A 19,039-nucleotide genomic window follows, 5' to 3' on the forward strand; every position below is an offset into this window, starting at 1 on the left:
TAGTTAAATATTTGACATTTTAATTTAACTAGAGCCACACATATGAGAAGAGATAATATTCATATTTAGGGTGTATTCACCTTTAAATGCCCCCTGTGAAGAGCCAGCAGAGACCAGTCCAGCAGACATCAGAGGAGACGCTCCTCAGCAGCTCTCACCTGCAGACACCATGGACTGATAAACAGCTCTGTTTGAGGCGATGTGCAGGTAATAAATGCATTATAATTTACTGTCTGTTATGTTTAATGGGAAACCAGTAAAACTAAAACACTAGAACCACTAGAAGCTGCTCGTTTGCTATGTTATTTGCTGGTTTGCACACCCACATCTGACAGCTGAGCTCAGCATCATGTTTCTGCTTTCAGCCTCATCACCTCATCTGGGTGTCATCTTTCTGCTCATGTTTTATGTCATAATTCAGTATTTCAATTGCATTTATTTAAATATCTTATCTTGTTTGATTTAATTTATCACCTAGTTTAGGCTACCATCAGTGTTCAAGGGCTCCTTTAGAATTAATATCAGCATGTCTTAAATTTTAAGATTTTATAGTGAAGTCTGGTGGAACATAATCAGGAGCTTCCTTATTTTACACCTAAACCACCTTTTAAATCATGTAATATATTCATTTTGTTATATAAATTCATAGGCTAACATCAAGGTGATGCAGTTTTCATGAAGAAAAATGGTTTCTCACTTTTTAATTGTTTATTTTATATATCAAGCCCACTCAAAATGCCAGTAGCTTCTTTAATTTACACCTAAACCACCTTTTAAATCATACAATATATTCATTTTATTATATAAATTCACAAGCTAACATCAAGCTGATGCAGAAGAAAAATGTTTTTCTGACTATTTAATTGTGTTTTTTTATATACCAGGGCTATTAGAAATGGGTTGTGTAGCATTTCCCTCTCCTGTAATGACATTTGAGTTTCCCTCCAGGCTGCTGGTTGAATATAATATGAATAATCTGAATTATTCAGAATGAGATTTCTGCAGGGCAACAAACAGTAGAAGTCAGTGACTGTAGCAGACATTCACTCTTTATGGTTATTAAGATTTCTGTTTGTATTCAGTTTGTAATGTCTCATCTTTTACTGGTTTTAAAGTGTGTTTATTGTGACACTTTATTGTGACACTAAAGACAACCTTTGTCTTCTCTGTGTTATCTTTCTCATAATATAACTTTTAAACCTCCCTCATCGCTCTTATTGAGGTTTATTGAAGTTTTTGGAGACGCACAAATTCAACAAAGTGTATTTTAGTGACTCCCAGCTGCTTTTATATTACTTTAGGTCTTGATTGTTTGTTTTTTTAAATATGGAAATTTGTCTATAATATTTCTGCCCACAAGATGCTTTGGTGCTTTGATAAAAATAATAATAATAATAATAATAAACAACTTTATTAGCATAGCACCTTTCATACAAGAAATGCAGCTCAAAGTGCTTAACAATAAAGAATAAAAAGAAATAAAAAATATTTTAATTAATTAAATTAAATGAACATAAAAGCATATTATAAACATTAAGATGGAAAATAAAACAAAAAAAACACATTAAACAAATAAAAGATAAAATTTGTAAATTTAGGAGTATATATATATATATACATTCCTGCCGAGCTCTTTCTTTTTCTTAATTTAAGCATTTTTTTTTCAATATTTTTATTGTATTTTTTCTTTTGTATATTTTCTTGTTGATTCACCAACACACAAAAGCGGATTTTCCTAAAATATTCTAGGTTGCCAATGAGGTCTGGTGGTGTTCCCATCTGCTCACAACTGGTTCGGTGTTCTGGGGTTTAATTCTTGTCTTGATGAACGAGGCTCCGGGCCTCAGAGTTACCTCCTGGGAACGGTTTTATTTTTTAAATCATTACTTTAGTATGTTGGCTGATCAGACGCCTACTTAAAATGAAGCTAGTGTGCTAAGATGTATATAGACTCATTTAAGTCCATTAATCAAATAGAAACAGCTGTTTTGTTCAGACTCTGTTGAGCAGAGTATGTGATTCTCTATGAGGTGAACTCTTCGGGGTTTCTGGGAGTCTGCAGGGAGCTCTTATGATGATTAATTCCCAGATGCGGTGATTTGATTTTATAACAAATAAGTGAGAGATAGTTTCAGAACTTCAACAGATTCAATGCTCTGTGTGATAAACGTTTAAACCTTTTACCTCGTTGTAATCACTCTTGTTTTCTTATTCCTTCCTCTCCAGATTTGTTTGTCATGGAAGCGGAAATAATACCAAAATTCTCCTCCAAAGACGAGGAAATTGACTTCTGGAAGGCTCTTTCCCTCAAGTACAAGGAAGGGTACGTAAACCGGCTTATATTGTGGATATTTCTCTTTTTGTCTAAACTGTGACAGGCTGACGTTATTCAATATATTTCTTAGTGTCAATAACTCTCATTCAAAGACCTAAAACAACAACAAATGTATTCTACTAACCAGAGTAGCAGAAGCCAAACTCTACTTTATATTTGTGACCATTTAAAAAGAATAACATTGGGTCTTTTCATGGGATTTGTCGACCATAAGAAACATGTAGAGTAAGACCAGCCTTATACTTTAACTGATGTAATAATTAGTTATTTTAAACCCCCAATGTCCATTTTTTTTCCATCTTACTCTCTGATATTTCAGACTAAAACCTCACCAGTTATCTTGCTTGTGTGTGTGACACCAGAGCCATCATATAAGGCTACTAAAAATCCCCAAAATCAAACTCAGAGGCATCCAAAACATGTGTTTTTGTACTCGTTTGCAAACTTTATCATCATGAGATGAAAGCTAATGGACCATCAGGCAGATGTGCCAAATACTAGCTTTAAACTGAAGCAACTGAAAGTCCAGCGGGCTCCGTTTTAAATCTAAAGTGAAGATACTGGTATCATATGAAACTAGAAAACCAGATTAATCCATCGGTACCAACCTTGTCATGCTAGCTTCCCAGTAAGGAGGTTAAATAACGCTCAAAACTTACGCAAAACTTTTGCAAGGATAAACCGTCATGTCCATTTTCAAAGGGGTCCCTTGACCTCTGACCTCCAGATCAGTGAATGAAAATAGGTTCTATGGGTACCCACGAGTCTCCCCTTTACAGACATGCCCACTTTATGATAATCACATGCAGTTTGGGGCAAGTCATAGTCAAGTCAGCACACTGACACACTGACAGCTGTTGTTGCCTGTTGGGCTGCAGTTTGCCATGTTATGATTTGAGCACATTGTTTTATGCTAAATGCAGTACCTGTGAGGGTTTCTGGACAATATGTGTCATTGTTTTATGTTGTTAATTTCTTTTCCAATAATAAATATATACATACGTTTGCATAAAGCAGCATATTTGTCCACTCCAATGTTGATAAGAGGATTAAATACTTGACAAATCTCCCTTTAAGGTTCATTTTACTACTACTACCTACTTAAAAAGCATGATGCTGACCGAAACAAATCTTTTACAGCATTAGAAAATACCAGATATTGTCTTGTCTATGTCCTCCTACACAATATAGCCAAAACATACTGTACGTAGATATCCCCTTTGTTCCCATTAAAAGACAGTTTGTGTTTGTCCCTTCCTGTTTGGACATCACAACTCCCCCGTGCACAAAGACGGCTCCATAAAGACATGGTTTATCAGTTTACGGTGGAAGATCTTAACAGGTCTGCACAGAGCTCTGACCTCAACCCCGTCCAACATCTTTGTTATGAACTGAATCACAGATTGTTACCGTCTAGATCACAAGCTCTGACAGAAACAGCACAGTGTCTTTGTGTCTGTGGGAATAAACCACCTCGGGAATGGTTGATCTGCTATCTTGTCATTAGGTTTCAGTCATCCATTCTCACAGTTTCAATCAGAAGCCAGCGTTGGCATATCCAGTGACTGTTTTTATATATGTGGGAGAAGCAGTGAAAGCTCTTCCTGTATGTCCCAAAGCGACGGCTCATGTTTCACATTATAAACATAAAAGACTCTCATGTCTCTTTGTCCTCCCGTCTTCTGAATGGCTTTATTATGTAACGATGCAGCTGCTGTTTCTGCTGTTACTCAACATTTTAACGATGATAAAGGCTGCTAAAATTAGCTGCTCCCAGGATGAAGTCTTACATTACAACACGTCACTGATTGAAATCTCACCCCGGCTGTGGTGAAGGAAACAAAGTCAGGCCAACACCCCGTTATGTAAGAGTCTGTAGACAATGAGCTTCCTTCAGAGTCGAGACTTCATCCGTCCTGTTTGTGTGTGAGACGTACAGTATGTGATACAAGTGTTTTCTTCTCCTAATCCATCGTTGATATTAACTTGTTTTATTGAAGCAAAGTTCCTTTTTGACCTTTCAAACAGCAGCTGACCTCTTCAAGGTCCATTTAAGAGCTGTTTTGGAGCTTTTGAGCTTTTCTTGTTTAGTAGGATTCCCTTTTTAAAGGAACAGTGTGCAACAATTCGGGGGATCTAGTTGCAGAAATTGAATATAATATTCTTAACTATGTTTTCATTAGTGTATAATCACCTGATAATAAGAATTGTTATGTTTTCGTTAGCTTAGAATGAACCCTTCATATCTACATAGGGAGCGGGTCCTCTTCACGGAGTCCTCCATGTTTCTACAGTAGCCCAGAACGGACAAACCAAACTCTGGCTCTAGAGAAAGCCTTTTCCGCATTATTACGTTACCTGAAGGCCACCGTAGTTCTCCGACACGCTTATGAAACTGCGGTAACGTGAGCTGCAGAGCTTAAAACCATCGTATCGCTCCTGAAGTAGTGTTAGGGGTCGTACACATGCCGCGTCTTTTACACGCTCAAATCCACTGTTGTCAATGTAGACGCACGGCAAGGCGCGCTCAAACGTGAGAGCAACGCCGTCGCAGCGCGCAAGGGTATAAGTAGTTAAACTTTTGTAACGCGGCAGTGCATGTCATGTGACGATGAACAACCAATCACAGCCGGCAGATATCTTTTTTCTCCCTTCTGTAAATATCAGTCTACGGTGAATATTTGGAGGTTAAGTTAATAATTTGACTTCAGGGCTACCGAGAGCTGAATCTGTCCCACGGACTATTTTACTGGCTTCACTCTTTCCGTCCAAGAACGTCACGTCTGGAAATCCATTCATCTTAGTTTTGATTGTGTTTAGTTTGGTCAGTGTGGCTTTTACTGCTAAATTACTGCAACCTCATCATCATCGTCATTGCAGCATGCAGGTTTTGGTTGCTTGGTAACGGCAGCCGCGACAGGATCGCAACCTCCCAAGAACATTGGAAAGGAAAAAATGCGGCCCAGCTGGTGTTTTTCTCGCATTTTTAGACGTGGCATGTGTACAACCCCTTTATTATGGTAAGGATGGCCTCTAATGGGACGAGTCCACAGGGACGTTTTTTATCTCGAGGGATCGCTTCGCTTCCCAGCATTGGGACGCTTGATGGGCTGCCACTAGACACCTGATTGGACGAACGCTTTCACACTGCACCTTTAAGACTTTAACTGCAGTCAATACGTTTTATAAACCATAAGAACCCCAAAGAACTAGAACTGATTTAAAAGCCTTGAGCATTTATTTACCTCAAAATTGGAGAGAAAAGTCAAATTTAAGAGTGTTAAATAAGCATTTACATCTTGTGAAATGTTCCTCTGCTTGCTGAGGATTCCCTCATACTAGCTATACAGATGCAGCGGAGTATTTTGAATAACTGTGAAGACGAATTAGTCGCAGCCAGACCTTTACTAAGCAGCTCTCAGCGAGGAGGCTGAGTATTTCCACAGTGGTGGGACAGTAAATGGGTTTTCTGGCTCTCTGCCACCTCCAGCTCTTTCACCCGCATGATGGTTACCATTTTTAGACTTGGTCTGTGTGTGTTCGTCCGTGGCCGTATCCACAGACTCTTATGTAACCAGCACTTTGTGGTAAAGCTGTTTCAGTGATCACGTGACCTGTGTTGGTTGTTCTGAATGAAATGTCAGAGATCAGTCGAGCTGAATGCACAGAAACGTATGTTTGTTGTTGTCTTTTGATAGTAAAGGCTGTTGACTCCTGGTGTAGCCCGATATCACAAATCACAAATTTGCCTCATGGGCTTTAATCAATCTGTCCAGCATACAACACCCTCTGTCCTTTTATGACCCTCGCTTCAGATCAGGAAAAACTCCCCAAAAAAAACCTTAAACAGGGTAAAAAATGGGAGAAACCTCATGAAGAGAAGAGGGATTCCTCTCCGTCTCTGTAGGTGACAGAATATCAGGTTTGAGTTGGCAGACTAGTATCTGGGTCAGAGCTCCACATGAAGATGAAATAAAGATAAATATAAATGGGGAGCGTGCTGATGAATGCACGCCGACCTCTTTCTGTCTCGACTTGTTGTCTGATGGCTTCTCCTCCTCCAGCTGCCAGGAGGCCCGTGAGGAGCTGCTGGAGTTCCAGGAGGGGAGCCGGGAGCTGGAGGCCGAGCTGGAGGCCCAGCTGGGCCAGGCCGAGCACCGCATGAAGGACCTGCAGTCTGAGAACAACAGACTCAAGAACGAAGTGGAAACAATCAAGGTAACTGCAGGAGGAAGATGATAATGAAATGATCAATAGACTCTTATCATCTCAGGTTGACGTCTTGTAGTGCTGATGAAGACATTGCTGTAATAGGTGACTAACACAAAGAGCTGCTGCAACCTGCTTCCAGATCTGTGGTGTTTAATCTTAGAGGAGTAGTTCTACATTTTGGGAAATACACTTATTTGCTTGCTTGCCAGGAGTTTAATGAGATGTGTGTGCAGTAAATATGAAGCTACAGCCAGCAGCAGGTTAGTTTAGCTTAGCAGAAAGACTGGAAACAGGGCAGCCAGCCTGCAGTCATGAGTTAAGAAAATCTACCTGCTGTACCAACACCTCCTAAAACTCATTAATTAACATGATATATTTATTATATTATGTACCTCGCTGTACTGTAAGCTCTGAACCAAGCAAGTATAACTGGCTCGTCTCCATATTTACCCTTGAAATTAATATTTGATGGGTTTTTTTTCCTTATATGACGACTCGTCCTTGAGTGCGTTCTCTGGGGAGGAGACGTGAAGTCATGCTGTAACAGCTGCTGCTCCTCCTGGACGCACTCAGCACTTATTCATTTTTCCTTGTGGACCTGCAGCTTTGCCTTTCTGGATATATACATCAGAGGAATATTAAGATCAAACCTCGTCCCCATGCACAACAAAATAAAGTTCTAGTTGGAGGCCTCAGACCGGTATGACGGCGTTTATTGGCCTCGGTGAGGAGTATAGTTCTGGAGTCTGTGAATCCATATGTAATCTAAATGTTAGCCTCACCTCAGGAAGGTGCTGATGTACGTCTTTCTTTCTAATATCAGCACTACTGCGGCAGCTGATCTGCATGACTCTCATACATAATGCATCAGGTTGTGTCTCTCAGTCTTATTCTCGCTCCATAATTGCAGAACAACAGGAGGCCCGTTAATGTGTCTGTGTTTCCAGCAGGGATGAGATGTTTGTGCCAAAGTGTCTGACAGGTTTTAGGTTCCACACATCAGGTGGATACTTGGCTTTGTTTGTGGGAGAAAAACCCAACAGTGGTAGTTTTTACAGCAACATTGAACTGTTTGCTTTTCGGGAGTATGATTTTGATCTTCATGATACAACACTGTTGGCTCAGTTAATGTAGTTTCACCTAATGATGACTTCAGTCTTCAATACAGACACAAACACATTTTCAAAAAAGATGAAAAGAAAAAAAAAAAAAAAAACACAACGAGGAGAAGGTTTTCTGTTTTATGTTGTAAAACGCTGAAAAATGTCTTTAAAGAAAGTCTGAAAAAAAAAATCTAAAAAAATGTCAGAAAAAAAAGATCTGAAAAATTTCTGAAAAAAAGTCTGAAAAATGTCTGAAAAAAATGTCTGAAAAAAATGATCCGAAAAATGTCTGAAAAAAAAGATCTAAAAAAGATCTGAAAAATGTCTGAAAAAAAAGATCTGAAAAATGTCTGAAAAAAAAGATCTGAAAAATGTCTGAAAAAATATCCAAAAAAAAGTCTGAGAAAAAAAAGATCTGAAAAATGTCGGACAAAAACATTCTGAAAAAAAAGATCTGAAAAAAAGTCTGAAAAAAGTCTGAATAAAATTCCGAAAAAAAAGATCTGAAAAAAATGTCCCGAAAAAAAAGATCTGAAAAAAAGATCTGAAAAATTTCTGAAAAAAAGGTCTGAAAAAAAAGATCTGAAAAATGTCTGACAAAACAAAATGTGAAAAAAAAGATCTGAAAAATGTCTGACAAAAATTCCGAAAAAAAAGATCTGAAAAAAAAGTCTTAAAAAAGGTTCCCGAAAAAAAAGATCTGAAAAAAATGTCCGAAAAAAAAGTCTGAAAAAAAAGATCTGAAAAATGTCGGACAAAACAAAATGTGAAAAAAAATATCTGAAAAAAAAGGTTGAAACAATGTCCGAAAAAAATGATCTGAAAAATGTCAGACAAAAAAAGTCTGAAAAAAAATATCTGAAAAAAAATATCTGAAAAAAAAGATCTGAAAAATGTCCAAAAAAAAAGTCTGAAAAAAAAGATCTGAAAAATGTCGGACAAAACAAAATGTGAAAAAAAAGATCTGAAAAATGTCTGAAAAAAAAGTTTGAAACAATGTCCGAAAAAAATGATCTGAAAAATGTCGGACAAAAAAAGTCTGAAAAAAAATATCTGAAAAAAGTCTGAAAAAAAATATCTGAAAAATGTCTGAAAAAAAATATCTGAAAAAAGTCTGAAAAAAATGTCCCGAAAAAAAAGATCTGAAAAAAAAGATCTGAAAAATGTCTGAAAAAAAGATCTAAAAAAAATGTCCGAAAAAAAAGTCTGAATAAAATTCCGAAAAAAAAGATCTGAAAAAAATTCCGAAAAAAAAGATCTGAAAAAAATGTCCGAAAAAAAAGTCTGAAAAAAAGATCTGAAAAATGTCGGACAAAACAAAATGTGAAAAAAAAGATCTGAAAAATGTCTGAAAAAAAAGTCTGAAAAAAATTCAGAAAAAAAGATCTGAAAAAAAAGTCTGAAAAAAATTTCCCGAAAAAAAGATCTAAAAAATGTCTGAAAAAATATCCGAAAAAAGTCTGAAAAAAAATATCTGAAAAAAAAGATCTGAAAAAAATGTCCGAAAAAAAAGTCTGAAAAAAAAGATCTGAAAAATGTCTGAAAAAAAAGATCTGAAAAAAGTCTGAAAAAAATTTCCCGAAAAAAAAGATTTGAAAAATGTCTGAAAAAAAGATCTAAAAAAAATGTCCGAAAAAAAAGTCTGAAAAAAAAGATCTGAAAAATGTCTGAAAAAAAAGTTTGAAAAAATGTCCGAAAAAAATGATCTGAAAAATGTCTGGAAAAAAAAGATCTGAAAAAAATGTCCGAAAAAAATGTCTGAAAAAAGTCTGAAAAAAAAGATCTGAAAAATGTCGGACAAAACAAAATGTGAAAAAAAAGATCTGAAAAATGTCTGAAAAAAAAGTCTGAAAAAAATTCAGAAAAAAAGATCTGAAAAAAAAGTCTGAAAAAAATTTCCCGAAAAAAAGATCTAAAAAATGTCTGAAAAAAAAGATCTGAAAAATGTCTGAAAAAAAGATCTAAAAAAAATGTCCGAAAAAAAAGTCTGAATAAAATTCCGAAAAAAAAGATCTGAAAAAAATGTCCGAAAAAAAAGATCTGAAAAATGTCTGAAAAAATATCCGAAAAAAAGTCTGAAAAAAAAGATCTGAAAAATGTCTGAAAAAAAGATCTAAAAAAAATGTCCGAAAAAAAAGTCTGAAAAAAATTCCCCAAAAAAAGATCTGAAAAAAATGTCCTAAAAAAAGTCTGAAAAAAATTCCCCAAAAAAAAAAGATCTGAAAAATGTCTGAAAAAATATCCGAAAAAAAAGTCTGATAAAAAAGATCTGGAAAAATGTCGGACAAAAAAAGTCTGAAAAAAAGTCTGAAAAAAAATATCTGAAAAATATCTGAAAATAAGTCATTCTAGCATTTTAGGAAACAGTGACATTTTTAAAAATGCAATAGAGAGGCGAAGTCCCGGTGTGTCGTATTTCTAATAATGTATTTTCACAGTCTGATACTTCAACAGTTTTACAACAAACTGAGACTTTCTTGACTTGCAAAATTATTTTGAAATTGACAAACATCATATGTGTGATTCAGATTCGGAAGGAGCGGGACTTCGCCCCTCTATAAGATTTTAGAAATCACAACCTTTTAGAAAACACAATATTTCAAAAGACCCATTTCAGAAAAGACGACAACATTTCACAAAATAAATCAACAAATAATGTTGTTAAATGTTGTTTGTGTTTTGCACCTCAAGGCCACCGTACAAACATCACTTCACATCATAAAACACCTAAACTGTTATATATATTTTTCCTGTTGTGTTAACGGGATGTGCTGAATGAGACTAGGAGTTAAAAGAGGGCTGCGTGGCAGCAGCAGAGTCAGACGCCACAGTAGCAGCAGATATAGGTCAGACAGACTTATTGAGCTGATTGTCTCGGAGCTGGTGGATAATATAGGTCACACTTCACATCCGCTGCCTCACTGTGCAGAGGAGCAAAATGAGGGGAGCTCTGAAAAATGGATGAAAACATGTAGGCGGTGTGCGTCGGGAGTTGTTAACTCATGTCCTGATATGAAGCGTGTCCCAGATTAAACACGTGATCAATAATGTTTCTGTCTGTCTTCATCTCATCCCCTTCCTCCTCCTCTTCTTCAGGAGAGGTTTGAGCATCAGTACGCTCAGAGCTACAAGCAGATCTCCATGCTGGAGGACGACCTCGGACAAACACGCAGCATCAAGGAGCAGCTCCACAAATACGTCCGAGAGCTCGAACAGTCCAACGACGACCTGGAGAGAGCCAAAAGGTCTGAACGGGCTCTTAATGCTCAACAAAATAAAATACATCAATACACAATCTATATGGAAATTTGTAATGTTGCAATTAGCAAATGAGTCAAATTCAATTGATTAATTCCCTTAAATTGGATTTAAATTAATGCTGCAGATATTGATTTGCAGTCCTTGTCCCTGGATCAGCTTTTTTAAGGGATGAAACCCATAATAAAATAAAAATAAAATAAAAATAAAAACAAAACAGACCATCAACCACTACAAACAGTAATTGAAACAATGACCGATAACAACAATTAAGAACAATAAGATGGAAAGAAAATGTATGTACGCTATTTAAAAGCTCATTTTTATGAGTCACTTAATAAAGATTTATTTATTTTTATTATAAGTAAAATATAGGATAGAAAATATTAATTTATTTATTTATTTTTCTATCTTTTTATTTATTTATCTATTTTTTAATTTTAATTTTTGTTTTATTCATTTATTTAAGAGGGACGATACATTTTAAACATTTTAAATAAAATGCAACTGATGCACTGTGTATAGGACTTCTAGCTGTAGCTAATTTGCAGTTCTTGTCCCCTGGATAAACTTTTAATGGATAAAACACATAATAAAATTTAAAAAGATAGACAAACAACAATGACTGAAATTAAGAACAACAAGATGGAAAGAAAGTATGTATGCTATATAAAAACTATTTTTTAATGTGTCACTAAATAAAGATTTCTTTTTTATTATAAGGATAATATAGGACAGACACTTTTGTGACCAAAATTATCATTTAACCGGATGCAAATGTGTTTTTCCTCCATATGGAAAATAGTAATTCTAAGTCTTTGTTATAATCAGCAAATGGGTCAAATTCAATTGATTACTTTCCTTGAATTGGATTAAAATCAGTGCTGCAGATATTGATCCTTTACTCGTAGTTGAATAATCATTATTAAGTAGATAGGAAGGCAGCCCCCCCCCCCCCCCCCCAGAGGATATTTAATTAATGAAACGTCAATCTCTTGGCTTCCTCTTTAACTTTGTTTCTCAGGGCGACCATCGAGTCTCTGGAGACCTTCGAGCAGCGTCTGAACCAGGCCATCGAGAGGAACGCCTTCCTGGAGAGCGAGCTGGATGAGAAGGAGTGTCTTCTGGTTTCTGTGCAGAGATTAAAGGACGAAGCCAGAGGTGATTATTGATTCGATTTTACTAATGAGCTACGCTGTCCATCACTCCCTGCAGCTCATTAACATAAGGCTGCTGCCCTCGATTAAAATATCAGCTCTCACACAGACTAGTTTCTTTGGTTTGTGTCTTCAGCTGATCACCAGGAAGAGGTACAACATGTTCATTTATTTATTTATTTATTTATTTATTTATTATTTGTAGACTTGCGGCAGGAGCTGGCCGTACGAGAGAGGCACTCCGATGTGACCAGGATGTCCGCTCCCAGTTCGCCCACGCAGGACGGCGAGAAGATGGACACTGCTGTTCAGGCGTCCCTCTCTCTCCCCGCCACCCCGCTGAGCAAAGATCTGGACAACGCCTTCGCCAACCCAACAGGTAGCTGCAGCCTGTCTGCCCTCTAGTGCTTTTATTTCCCCTCTCGTCATGCACGTAAATACAGACGGATGAGCAGTTCTTTACTAAAACAACTGTGTTTACAACTTGTTCCCCAAGTAACCCCCAAGAAATCTGTTCCTGCAGGTTTAATTATTCACTGAAGTGCCTGGAATACAATTTGTTAATGCCACATCCTACTCATGGTTGAATGCATATTTGTTTCCTCTTTAAATTATTCATGTCTTTGAGTATTGGGAAAACAATTCATGTTACTTATGAATATAAACCAAAGATTTGACCAAAGATTTATCGTCAAATATTTTAAATCCTCAATATAATTCCTAGATACACTCCAGTATAACAATGCCATCTTTAGACATATTAGAAACTCCATAAGAGTGGAGGCATCTAAGATATACTGGATATATGAATGCAATGATTTGTTTTGTCTTATTGGTGGTTTCAGGCAAGTAAGATAGCCTTCAAATCAATTAAAAGTCAAGGAAACTATGTGCATATGCTTGTTTGATCGCGTTTTGTTGGGTTGGGTGTTTGATCGGATGGTGAATATGGGCATCACTTGCACTAATAATATTATGTTTTGTAGTGTTTCTGTTTATCTGCAATTGAAAGTAGCTAGTTTTGGTGCAAAGCCTTGCTTATAGAGATTTTATTTTCTTATTTTCTGTACCTATTCCCCGACAGACTGTGCCTAAAGACTTTCTATTTACTATGCAGTTCATTATATTTACTGTCCACCATTTAATTTGAATGTGTCACATTTTAAAGATATGAAGATTACAGTTGTGTGACGCTACATCTATCAGTAGTTCACACAGTAAATGTTCGAAATGTCATTTTACTGCCAACTATAGAGTAATCTACTGACTGTTTATTAAATAGAGAGTAGTAAATGAGTCAATGAGTTGTATATTTAACAAAATAATAACTACTCTTTACTCTCTCCTGTACAGTTCTATCAAACGGTTTTGGCAGCAACTCTCCGTTGACTCCTTCTGCCAGAATATCGGCCCTCAACATCGTCAGTGATTTACTCCGGAAAGTCGGGGTGAGTCCCTCCGTCTGACTTCCTGTTTTCCAGGTTTCAGGACTTTCCACTTTCTCTTCCGTTACATCACAAGTGTGATGCAGAAAGTCCCCGTCTCTCCATCATTGTTTTGTATGTTTATGTTTGTGTCTCGACCACAGGCTCTGGAGTCAAAGCTCGCCGCTTGCAGGAACTTTGCCAAGGACCAGAAAGCGAGGAAGGCGTATGCTCTCGACAACAGCAACGCGCTCAACGCAAACACCGCCAACTACTCGCAATCACTCCACTCATCATATTTTGACAAAGCGTGAGTGAAACCAAAAACCACCTGCCTTTTTGAAACGTCTTTCATCTCTTAGTAATTATTAGTGATTGATGCCAAGAATGTCCCGGTGTTATGTCACCAGTCTGATGTGTTTACGGGATGCCTCGGGGTGTGTTATAATGGTATTGAAGGTAATGTGATGTTTGATGTGGTGGATGACTCAGCAGGAGAATCTGAGACCTGTGTGCGTTTTCTTCCCAGCAGGACAGAGATGGTCACATTTCCTGCATTGATTCTGGGTAATAGCAGCTCCTCCTGTTACCCGAGTGTGTCGGGGCATATTCATGCATGCTGCTGATTTTAACAAGCCTCTTTCCTCACGTAGAGCTCATAGAAATAACCTTGACTGTGGGCTAGATGACGTCCCAGCTACTAACGGTTCAAGGGTGGTGGTGGTTTCATGCTGTCTTTTTAACGCTGAGCTGACCTAATAGATATTTTCCTACTAGTGTGAGTTGTTCATTTTTAGTTATGGTCCTAAATCTAACCATTAATTCTAATTAACAAAGCGAATTTTAAAACAAACAGAAGTCGGGAACGTTTATCAGAAGCCCCAAAGAAGAGAAACTTGATGACAGAAATTTAATTTACCGACAGAAGCCAACAAAAAAAGTTAACAAATCCCATAAAAAGACCAAAACCAACAGTGTGTTGGTGTTAATCTCGACACTTTATGACTTCCGTACCCTGTCTGTGGCTCTCAGCTCCAAAGCCCATTGGTTTCTACCATAGACTGTGTATAAGAAGTGGACGTAGTCACCGTGATGTCACCCATTGGTTTGTACACTACGGTTTTGAAGCCTCGAGTTCAGCATTTTGTCCGTCGCTATGTTGTTTTTTTGGAACCAGAAGTGACACGAGAAGAAGGAGCTAAGTACAACCGAACAATAATGAATAAGACATTTTTAGACGACCGAAAAGGTTATATTTAACTTTCATGACTTAACCTTTAAAAGTCAATCGTATTTCGTTCTGTCCACTTTTTCTGCTGCGTCACTCTGCTGGTGTTGACAGCAGTTACTGTGAGTGTGAGGCTGGTGGAGAGAGCAGAGAGCAGTGTGACGGTGTCGAGTGTTTCTGCTGTTGAGGCAGAGTCTGAATATTCAGATGTACTCACAACAAGGTCGTTGTCCTTCTGGTTTCAGAGCAGGATGTTTGTTATGTTCACCTTCAGGCAGATCTGTCTCACTGACTGTAATAATAGAGCAAATAGAGTGTTGAACCTTTTTATACTTTTTGAGTACGGATGTATTTATTGATCAGACGTTTCTATATTTTAATAAAGCAACATTTTTTTTTTTTATCACTGATTAATTTAGAAGTTTAGCATATTTTTATGAGTCATACAAAGAAAATGTTTATCTTCCCTGATGGTATGGTATCAAAAGAGGACAATGTGTTGTGTTGACACTGCTATCAGAAAGTTTTCATACCCGCCCTAGCTTGAGAATTCGTTATCTTACATTCTTCGTCTGAACGGTATTTTCCAGAGTCGTGACTCAGGTCTAAACCAAACAAGACGGATACTGGTCATAGTTGGACTCTGACCTAGAGAAGAAACCAGTTTAACCAGTTGGTCAGGTTAACTAACTCTGCAACTTCCTTCCCGCTTTCTGCTTTCAAGTTCCATTTTTAGCAACAAACGCATAACTTTGTTTAAACCACGTCACCTCCATCTGTCTGTCTGGTAGCTGCAGCGTCCTCTGTGTATGAGGTGATGATGATGATGAGGAGGAAGAAGAGTTTATCTGACAATATGAGCAGTTTTTCCTTTAATTTCCAATCTCCGTCTCTAAACTATGGAAGTCCAATTCTGCCAGGAAAATGGGAAAAATAGATGATCATAGATGTTGGTAATTCCCCAGTCATTATATTTAAGTTTTGCTTTTTTTAAAGTACCAGAAAATTGTTGAACAGAAAATGTTAATAACAAAAATCATCATATCTTAAAGGTACAGTGTGTAACATTTTAGGGGAACTATTAGAAGAAATGTAATATAATGTTCATAACTATATTTTCATTAGTGTATAATCACCTGAAACTAAGAATCGTTGCGTTTTCGTTAGCTTAGAATGAGCCGTTTATATCTACATCTACAGGGAGCGGGTCCTCTTCACGGAGTCCTCTATGTTCTACAGTAGCCCAGAACGGACAAACCAACACTACTCTAGAGAGAGACATTCACGTTTTCACGTCGGCCACCGTAGCTCTCCAACACGCTTGGCACACGGTAGAAGTTTCAGTTGGTTGCAATCTGCAACCTCACCGCCAGATACCGCCAGATCCTACACACTGTTCCTTTAAGTATCAAAGATGCACTTTTTAACTAAAGTTTATGTTTGTTTAATTGTAAGAGTAACTGAAACTTCTTAGTCTGACGGCTAGTTAGCTTGATGGTTCATTATCGAAGCTAGACACTTTTTTAGTTTTGTGTAAAATGTATCTCATAATTTTGACTTACCGTGAGTATTTTTACTTTTGTCTTTCCTAACTTTTTCTGGCAGAAATGGGCTTCCATACTTATCAGCTTGTTTCATCATTGCTGCTTTCAATTAATCAATACATTATATTAGTATGTCAGTGGCTGGTAATGGGTTCATTTGTGCCACAGCACTCTTTGGTTCTTTCTGAGAGTTTCCTGTTCTAATGTGACTCTTGTAACTTTCTTGCAGCCGGCCGATAAACGGACTGAAAGCCGGCCCCCTGGCAGCCATCACGGCCCCGCCTGCTGCCTCCTCCCCGGGCTTAGTGCCCCTCGCTGTGTGACGTAAACCCAACGCACCCGTCAAAGAGAAGGCCTCAGACAAATACTGTAAAACTTTATTGATGTACTGTTATCCCGGGGCCCTCTCTGTTGTTCTGACCCGATACGCTGTAACTCCGGGTCCCTGTCTGTATATCTCATGTGTTTCTGTATCTGCTGTTTGCTCACTGGCTTGTACAAAGATCTACTCTTCACATATTTAACAATTCCTCGAGGATCTCTCACCCTGATTTGTGAAATGTGTGCACCATATCATCTAAAAAGGGAAATATTATGCAATTCAAATGTTGTTTTTTTTTATTATTTAACAGCTTTTTTCACTACTTTGACTAGCAATAAATTCAATTAAGTCGAGTTAAGTGCACACTCTATGGTACAGTAAATAACCAGTTTAATGGGTTGGCACAAGTGCAGATGGCCTCCATCAATTATTGATGTTTTCCAAATATCCAACATGTGAGCCTCACAGGTTAATGTTTCCAGCATTATCTGTGATTTTAACTGTTATCTTGTGACCTGTTTTTATTGGCTTTGACGCTGTTTTTAAAAGAAGGGAAGGAGAGTCTTTGTGTCCTTGTAGTGAGTCAAACACACCATCTATCCTCTGAGCTATGTGACATGATGTGTACAGTATTGGTCATATTGATCGTTATTTATAGGCAGCCATTGAAGCGGCGCTGTCGTGTTCAGACCAGTTAACCAGCATCCTTGTCTTCTGTAGTCAAACTGTTTTATCCTGCTTTTTAAAGGCTTTGATTTATTACACAACACGTTTTTTAAGTTCTGTCCACGAGTGAAGCACTTTGTGACTTCGTGTGAACTCACTTTTTTTATTTTTTCATTCAAGTGCAATATTGCCTGTTTGTTTTAGTTTGTGGGTTTAATTTATTTCTTTTACAGCATGTTTTAATAAAAGGTGTTATTATACTTCATCTGTTATGTTTGTAATGTTTCAATCCGTTCTTACTGTGGAGGAAATTAGAAATTATTTTCAGTTAGAGCTACAACAATTGAACTATTATGAAAGTGATTAATTGTTTGTTATTTTTCGTGCAAAAACTTGATCATTCTCTGGTTCCAGCTTCTCAAATGTGGATATTTGTTGTTTTTCTTTGTTTTTATATGATTGAATTAAATAGAATTTCTTTGAGTTTCAGTTAGCTGGTTGGACAAAAGAAGCAATTTGAAGACGTCACAGACGTTTTTCATTCTTTTACGAGTAATCGAGAAAATAATGAGCTGATAAATCGATGATGAAAATAACTCTCAGTTGGAGCTCTATTTTCAGTATCGAGCTAAGACTTGCACCATTTGCCCTTTAAGTTAAGTAGTCAACGCTGCGCCCTGGTGGGCTAAAATGTAAATACAAGAAAAAGGAGCTGATATTAAGCATTTCTTTTAATTATGTCTCAAAACAGACACAAAATAGAAGATAACATTTCCCGTTCATGTGTGTGAATTATCCAACAATCATCCACCGATGCTTCATTTATCAAAACACAAACAATTTGGCTTCTTGCACGACAGACGGATGTCTCCAGTACAGATGTCTTCAGTACAGATGTCTCCAGTACAGATGTCTTCAGGCTGTGTACAGGAGGATATTCATGTAGAGTCCACATCTGTAGAGTCTGAAGAATAGTGTAGTACAACAGTGAGGTCAGTAATAGTTCAGCTGCTGTCTCCTCTCTTCTTCTTGGCCTCCTCGATCTGCCTCATCCTCCTCTCCAGGACCTCCATCCTCTTGGCTTCGTTGCGTTCTCGCTCCTGAGCCCTGAGCTCCTCCACATCCTCAAAGAACCGGTGCCTGCAGAGAGGAACAGGAGGACGCATTATTATTAGGCAGTATTGATTGGTGTAAACACAGCTACATGTATGCCCTTTTAAACTTTGAAGTTTAAAGATATACGTATGTACTGGAGCTGAAACAAATTAGTCAATCAACAGTAGATCAGCAACTATTTAACTGATTAACTGATATTTTTCAAGCGGAAATACCAAATATTATAGATAGATAAAAAGTATTTCCCTTGCTACAATTTAAATCAATACACAAATTTTTAAAGGCTTTTCTGTTGACTTGATAAACAGAAAATTAATCTAGAGCTATTTTAATAATCAATCAATCCTTTCAATCATTTGAAACCCAACACAACATGCAATAACACAACATGCAATAACACAACATGCATTAACACAACATGCATTAACACAACATGCAATAACACAACATGCAATAACACAACATGCATTAACACAACATGCATTAACACAACATGCAATAACACAACATGCATTAACACAACATGCAATAAAACAACATGCATTAACACAACATGCAATAACACAACATGCAATAAAACAACATGCATTAACACAACATGCAATAAAACAACATGCATTAACACAACATGCAATAACCCAACATGCAATAAAACAACATGCATTAACACAACA

At 37.2% G+C, this 19,039-nt stretch overlaps 1 protein-coding gene across 4 annotated transcripts; it reads left to right on the plus strand.

The window, feature by feature from the left end:
• Nucleotides 1-56: 56 nt before the first annotated feature.
• Nucleotides 57-18,386, plus strand: ndel1a (nudE neurodevelopment protein 1-like 1a). Of its 4 annotated transcripts, none has more exons than XM_037754658.1 (10): nucleotides 57-207; nucleotides 2,227-2,323; nucleotides 6,400-6,553; nucleotides 10,747-10,895; nucleotides 11,933-12,069; nucleotides 12,271-12,444; nucleotides 13,419-13,513; nucleotides 13,654-13,799; nucleotides 14,019-14,056; nucleotides 16,491-18,386. In XM_037754658.1, exons 1-10 carry the CDS (start codon nucleotides 87-89, stop codon nucleotides 16,499-16,501), a joined length of 1,122 nt encoding a protein of 373 aa, XP_037610586.1. In that variant the 5' UTR covers nucleotides 57-86; the 3' UTR covers nucleotides 16,502-18,386. The 4 variants fall into 4 exon arrangements, with proteins under 4 accessions (XP_037610586.1, XP_037610587.1, XP_037610585.1 ...); XM_037754659.1 differs by having other exon boundaries at nucleotides 14,022-14,056; XM_037754657.1 differs by lacking the exon at nucleotides 14,019-14,056.
• The last annotated feature ends 653 nt before the right edge of the window (nucleotides 18,387-19,039 follow it).

The sequence above is a fragment of the Sebastes umbrosus genome, chromosome 20 (genome assembly GCF_015220745.1).
Source record: "Sebastes umbrosus isolate fSebUmb1 chromosome 20, fSebUmb1.pri, whole genome shotgun sequence".
Taxonomy (NCBI): domain Eukaryota; kingdom Metazoa; phylum Chordata; class Actinopteri; order Perciformes; family Sebastidae; genus Sebastes; species Sebastes umbrosus.

Coding starts and splice junctions, on each gene's coding strand:
- ndel1a (XM_037754657.1), top strand. CDS start 87: ATGCCCCCTGTGAAGAGCCAGCAGAGACCAGTCCAGCAGACATCAGAG. Junction 208..2,226: donor CTGTTTGAGGCGATGTGCAG/GTAATAAATGCA, acceptor CTTCCTCTCCAG/ATTTGTTTGTCATGGAAGCG. Junction 2,324..6,399: donor TCCCTCAAGTACAAGGAAGG/GTACGTAAACCG, acceptor CTCCTCCTCCAG/CTGCCAGGAGGCCCGTGAGG.